This window comes from Chaetura pelagica, unplaced genomic scaffold (genome assembly GCF_000747805.2).
Source record: "Chaetura pelagica isolate M959 unplaced genomic scaffold, ChaPel_1.0 scaffold637, whole genome shotgun sequence".
In the NCBI taxonomy this organism is placed as follows: domain Eukaryota; kingdom Metazoa; phylum Chordata; class Aves; order Apodiformes; family Apodidae; genus Chaetura; species Chaetura pelagica.
The window spans coordinates 825403-832101 of record NW_009953950.1 but is presented as its reverse complement, the minus strand read 5'-3'; the positions used below and the strand labels follow the sequence as shown (position 1 = coordinate 832101).

General features: G+C 37.8%; 1 protein-coding gene across 1 annotated transcript in view; it reads left to right on the top strand.

The window, feature by feature from the left end:
- GRIK1 (glutamate receptor, ionotropic, kainate 1) overlaps nt 1-6375 on the top strand; it is a 151048-nt gene extending 144673 nt beyond the window's left edge. The window contains exon 17 of the mRNA XM_010001824.1: nt 5869-6375. Within this exon, the coding sequence (XP_010000126.1) occupies nt 5869-6024 (156 nt within the window). The 3' untranslated portion in view covers nt 6025-6375. The remainder of the gene's footprint in view (nt 1-5868) is intronic.
- Nucleotides 6376-6699: the final 324 nt, after the last annotated feature.

Here is a 6699-nt window from a genome sequence, read left to right as displayed (position 1 = left end):
CCACACCTAGCTACAAAAAAGTTATTTTTTTTTAAGAAAAGCCTTACTTGCTCCTTAGCTGCTGGGGCAGTGAACGTGCTAATAAATTTGTGCTTGTAAAGAGTTTTTGCAAGGTTTGCCATGGCTCTGGGAAAAAGGCAGGTGCCTTCAGGGTAGCAGTGAACCTCAAGGAAGGCACAGCCCATTTGTCTTTGGCAACATTTCCCATGAAGTGCATGGGACATAGGAAGACACCTGCATAGATAAAACAAGCTTCAAGAAGTGTTAAAGCATTCAAAGATTCTCTGCTCATCAACACTTTAAACTTCTAAGACCACTACACTTTGAAATTTGGCCACAAAAATTACTCTGTTCACAAATGCAGATGGTCACCATTGCCTCTGCCTAACTTGCAGCCTTGCAGCTGCATCCAGGACCCAACAATTAAACTGGATCCTTTCTCAGGTGTCGACTAGCATGGGAACCTTGGTGTGCAAACAGCACAGAGCCAATAACTCTGCCTGTGATAGGTGAGCCACAACAGACTCCATCAGTTCTGGCACTGCCCTACCTGTAAAGCTATCTGGGGAGAAAAGTGGATATAAAAATACCCTTATATCAGTTTTTTTTTTTTGTTTTGTTTTTTGGGTTTTTTTTGCTGTTGCTGCAGTCTAGTCAAAACTCCCAAAATATTAAAATTAATAAACGTTTGAAAAAAATTGGCATCTGTTTTGACACACAGAAACCACCTACCATTGAAAGCGAAGAAGCTATGAATTGAGCCACAACAGACTCCATCAGTTCTGGCACTGCCCTACCTGTAAAGCTATCTGGGGAGAAAAGTGGATATAAAAATACCCTTATATCAGTTTTTTTTTGTTTTTTTTTTTTGTTTGTTTTTTGGGTTTTTTTTGCTGTTGCTGCAGTCTAGTCAAAACTCCCAAAATATTAAAATTAATAAACGTTTGAAAAAAATTGGCATCTGTTTTGACACACAGAAACCACCTACCATTGAAAGCGAAGAAGCTATGAATAAACTAGCTCCAAGCCACTGCAAAGTTGCATTTGGCTGGAGTCAGTGTGCCTACCTTTATTGAGTGGCAGTCCCTTCCCTCATCAAGCAGCCTGCTACCCAGTTAGGCAAAGGTGCAGGGGGAAGGAGGGAGAAAGGATAAAACAAGAGAAGGACAAGGGGAACAAAGGCAATATAATCACCATTTCAGAAAGCCAGGTGGATTAACAACACAGGCCTGCATCCCAGAACTAGACCAAGCACAGCAACAGCACTTTCCCCAACTAGATGGATATTTCCTCAAAGTACTGCCACAGCATTGTGTGTTTGTGTCATCTCTCTCAGATCAAAGCCTTGAAGTTTCATATTTTTAGCTCTTTGGAAACAAAGGAGGAGGAGAAGAGGAAGAAGGAATAAATCCCCAATCTCAGTGAGGTTCTTGCAAAATACCATTTGTTGGTAAAATTGTCAGGTCTGTAAATTCTCTCTCCTCAGCGAACATCAGCTTGAGACCCTCCATTTCCAGTCCAAAATCCAACCTCCAGACATGACTCTGGCCATCTGTGCCTTCAATGAAAAGTCGTATTTGTGTATAGATGGCTTGGGCAACCAGCAAGTAGCTTCACTGATTTTTATTTCTGTAAACAGGGAAGAGAGGAGCAGTTTATATAACGGTGGAAGAGTTAAAATAATCCACGGATTATTGTTATACTGTTTTGTCAATCACTGTTCAATAGGCTCTGACAGTTTAAAAGACTTAATTTAGTGATCTCCTCATGCAATTAGCCTTCAGTGACAGACTACTCAAACAGATTCTTAATGTGCCACAACAGCCATTAGCTCACTAGGAGAAACTATTTTGGATCTTTATCCTTTCATGCACTAGGAACAAATAAGTCACTTTTCTTTCAGCAGAAGATATATGTCAGTGTCCCAGCTATGGGTCCTTCACAGTGATGAGGGCACTGCAGAAGAAAAATCCCGACTTCTTCACTTCCTTCTCTGTGACCTAGCTAGTCAGGTATTCTTGCAGAATAAAATCTGGTCCATATCCTTCATAGCTCTCAGTTCTCCAACACAGTGCACTGGGATGCTTTTGTTTGTTTTGTGGGGGTTTTTTTTAAGTTGTTTTTGCAAGGTGTTCATAAAATGCAATTGCAAAGTCTTGTCCCCAGTGGTAGTCCAGCAGCCTAAGCAGCAGATCAATAAAGCGTGACTATAGATTCTTTTTTGTCAGTCTTGTTTCCATTTCATTTTATGTTATTTACAAAATTCTGAATATATATCCTAAAGCTTAACACAGTTTTCTGTGTGAGAGTGTAAGGAAGGATTTGGGTGCTTCATGACCAAGCTTTCATAGCCTGTTGGAACGATCAAAGGGCAAAGAGGAAGAGTCTCACATCACATGGAGACCAAAATCTATTCTGTTTTTAAGGATGACATTTCCTCTTAGCCTCACATGCCATGTTCTGCCTCATTTTGACACTGCTAGAATGAGAAAGTCAAGCTGACTAAAAGCAAAATGTGAAACTTATTACTGTCTTGTTAAATGTACTGCTCTGTGCCTACTCTGCTCTCGTTCTGGGCGAGACCTCAAAAGTGGTCTTAACAGTGTGCAAAAAATAGCTTTTTAAAGAAACCCTTTCTATCTGTGAGACAAAAAAGAACACTATATTACCCTTCTACATAGAATTTTAATGTCACCATCCCCTTTTTAAAGGCTACTGTAATTATGCTGCAGACATGAGGCTGTTTAGAGGGACATCTTGGGTGTCCCCACTGAATGTGTTCCTTGTCTGTGATTTTCCTGTAAATCCCACAGCACTCTGGCTGAGCTTGTACTCAGTACCACAGTTTTCTATTTCTTGAAAAGTTCAGGCAATTCCAGTTCAGACATCCGTTCAGTTTCCTAATTGCATGCACAAGCTTGGACATAAATAACAATTAAACTATACTTGCTGTGGCTCATAAGAAAGTTCACATGTAACCACTCTTTTGAATGAGTAATGAAATACCTGAAATCTCAGTTTGCTTTTTTAGACCATCTGAAGCTCTGAATGAAAGCAGAGGGGCAGAGAAAGTCCTGTGTCTCCCAGGTTTTTAATGCTCTTTGCCACCTTCAGGTGTTTTTCCTCAAGGTGGCAGCATCTCAGACACAGGAATATGCATAAAATTTATTGGAGTCATAGTTATATTCATAACAATATAATCCCTAACCTTCAAAGAATCGGTCCAGGGTCTTAGATATTCATTTAATCTTCCAGATTTTGAGTGGCCTACTTCTATACTTTCTTGGGTGGATAAACATGAGCAATTTACAGAAAAGGTCATCAACAAGAACAGTAATGTTTTTATATTCCATTTTAGATGTCACTGCTGTTGATGAACAATTAGGCAAAAGTTTAATTCTTAGATAAGATCTAAACATCAAAGCCATTCCTAAGAATATCCTGAAGTCTTTCTGATAATATTTATTTTAAAATTAAAAACAGAGTTGGAAGTGGAACCAGTTAGGCACTTGCACACATAATGTAGTCAGGTATTAAAAACCTCACATACTTAATGCCAGCAATATCTTTTGAATTTCTATTTGCAGATGTAAAATTATCTTCTTGGGACTATTTTGTTGCTATGAATTGAAAGGCATTATGATCTTTGCATAGTGTGAATTGTGTGAATCAGTTTGGACAATTAAAATACAAGCCCATAAAGAAGGCAGTAAAATGTGCTAATTTCATCCACAAAAATCATCCCTATATGCACATTGCAGAGACTGATGGCTGTTACTAAATATACACACAAGTAGATTATAAAGAAAAACTGGGAAAGAAAAAGAAATCAGATCTATCTTGAAAGAGCTTGTTATCCTTTCCTTATTTAACATGGAGTTCTGGAATCACTCTGTGATCTAGTCTTTTAACACTCAATTAAAACTAAGGCAGTAGAAAGAAAGTATCCATTCTAAGTCAGCCACTTAAAACAGACAGTTGTAGTAGTTTGGATATAAGTGGTGCTACTTTCTAAAAAACCCTGAACCAACACAGAAATAATGTCTGTATTCGAATGATACCTGCTTCACCTGTTGCACCCAGAGGGCATGGGGCTGCAGCAGAAACCTTTGACTCTTAACTCCAGTAACTCTGGAATCCCTATATTTTGTTGTCAAAGGGGATATTTAGTGATAATTGTACCAACAAATTCCTGGGTATTACAAGACAGTAATTTGGAAAAAAAAAAAAATAATTCAGTACACTGCCCTAGCCTATGTCACATTTTGCACCTGGCACCTTTTTGTACATTTTGCAACTGGCATGAATTAGTAGTAGTTTAATTTATGCATACTTAAGAATTTTAGATTAACAAAAAAATAATATCTCAGAGAAAGAGCATATCAAACTATAGACTGAACATACTATGGGATCTTAGTCTGAGTGCAACCCATCCCACAAATGGACACAATGATATACACAAGGTTATACATATTTAAAATATACCCACCCTCTGATGCACTCATGTCTTGACCTCACTTGCAGAACCAATGTGTTATACACATTATAGGGAGGCTTTATACTGGAGGGGATGAAGCACAGTGTGTGGGATTCACTTCTCTGGGATTCCTATCCCACCTTCAATTATTTAACCTTGATCCAGGCCACTCTCGTACTCTCTTTTTCATTTGAAAGTATTCTTCTAGAGTAGCTGACTACTAGGAAAGCTTGGGTTTTCTCCTTTTCAGATGATATAGCTGTTTTCGCTTTTTTTAGCCCCATATCACTGAGGTCACTATTGGATTATTAATGGTTAAGAACTGAACACTGCTAACATTGCATTGGTATCGCTCTAGAAAATAATTTTTGCTACAGAGAGCCATGTCTGTGTGCTGTTGCTGTCATTTTACAAGAACTGCAGTTTTAACCAGTTGATTTGAAGCTGGTCACTTCTGCAGTTCTAAAGGGTTTGGTAGGAATGATTTATTCAACCAAATGAAGGTAGGGTGGTTAAAGCTTCATTTCACACTGCTACCATCACTCCATTTTATATATAAATCATCTATTCATATATATTTGCAAGGAACAAATTTTTTTGCATTCCTAGATGCTTCCATTTAAAGCCTCTTTTGTGGGTTGTTGAGGGTTTTTTGTGTGTCACATGTAATTATTCCAGCTGTAGATTTTAAAGGATGTTTCCACTTACCTGAAATGTCTTAGTTAATGTTGTGATGGTGGGAAGAAAAAAGAATTCTGCTTTCTTTTTAAACTATTCAGCTGCTTTATTCTTGTGGTAATTTTCTCTTTTCTTCAACACACAATATTTGAAAAAGATTCTATCCGAAGAAAGAAGAGGATTGAGGACTATGCTATGTTTTAGAAATGTCTGGTAATTTCATTAGGGGAAAATGACAAAACCACAAAGAAATCTTGAAAGATGTCGTGGCTTGTTTTCTCTAGTATTCCCAGGTTTTTTTCACTAAGGTACATGTGATTTAAGAAAAGAAGACCTTTTTATTCTTTCTTTTGAGGTGAGGCCAGGAGAAAATGTACCAACTGAAAAAGGGTAAGTTTTGTAATAGGAAGCCATCAAAAGATCACAAATGCACCTATGTTCAATTTCAGAAACATTCATAATCAGCTTTTGTTAAGCCACAGTTAAATTAAATTCAGTGGAAGCCAAGTCAGGCAAAAAACAAGTTACACAGACTCACCTATTGTAGTTTAAGGGTTTATTCAAAGCTGGCAGAATTCAGCAGAGCAGGTTTCTGAGCCTGTCAGTAAGAGTTCAGGCCCTTGCTTCTAAAAACCACCATTTGTGCAAAGGGGATGATGGTCAAACTCTGCCTCTGGTGAGAAGTGTTTAATGCCCTTTCTGTCTTCTGCCAGTGTCTTTCTTTCAACGCGATAATGGAGGAGCTTGGAATTTCACTCAAGCATCAGAAGAAGTTAAAGAAAAGGTCGAGAACGAAGGGGAAATCTTCATTCACAAGTATCCTTACTTGTCACCAGAGGCGGACGCTGAGGAAGGAAACCATAGCATGAGCAAGAGAGACCCCTTTGAGGAAATATCAGGAACAAAACAAACAAACCAGAAACATTGCTGCCTACAAGTCGGTTGTGGTGGGATTTCTGAAATATAGACATTTACCTTGTTCTTCAGAAATTCTCTGTGGTTTGGTTTCTTTTTTTTTTTTTTTTAATCTAGAGGTACAACAGTTTAAATGCTCACATAGACTGATGTACTACTAATCATCTGGGAAGTGTCTCATGATTTCTTTTGAGATGGATTTGTATGCTCACCTGTTTTGCATCTCTCTTCCCCTCCCTGTGCATCGCTGTATGTGCTTTCTAAATAAATAAATAAACAAGAGACAGGGTTCTTTTTTCCAATAATCTGGGAGTGGAACTTTTTTTTTTCCTTTTGAAGAAATGAATGCAGTTCTGATGAGCACAGTTCTTTAGAAACCACAACCCAGAAAACCAAATCTATACAATTAGCTACTAAATAATGACAATTAATTTAAACAATACAAAAAGATCTCAAATACAGAGGTATGCAACAATGGCTCTTTTCTGTGAGAAACTTGTTTTTCCTTATCTTTTATCTTTTTAATTTCTTTTAAAACAAATTTATTAGGTAATGCCATGGTTCCGGGTGCTAAATGTTCAAAAAGAAAACCCAAAATCACAAAAGTAATGATCACTGAAGAAAGGGAA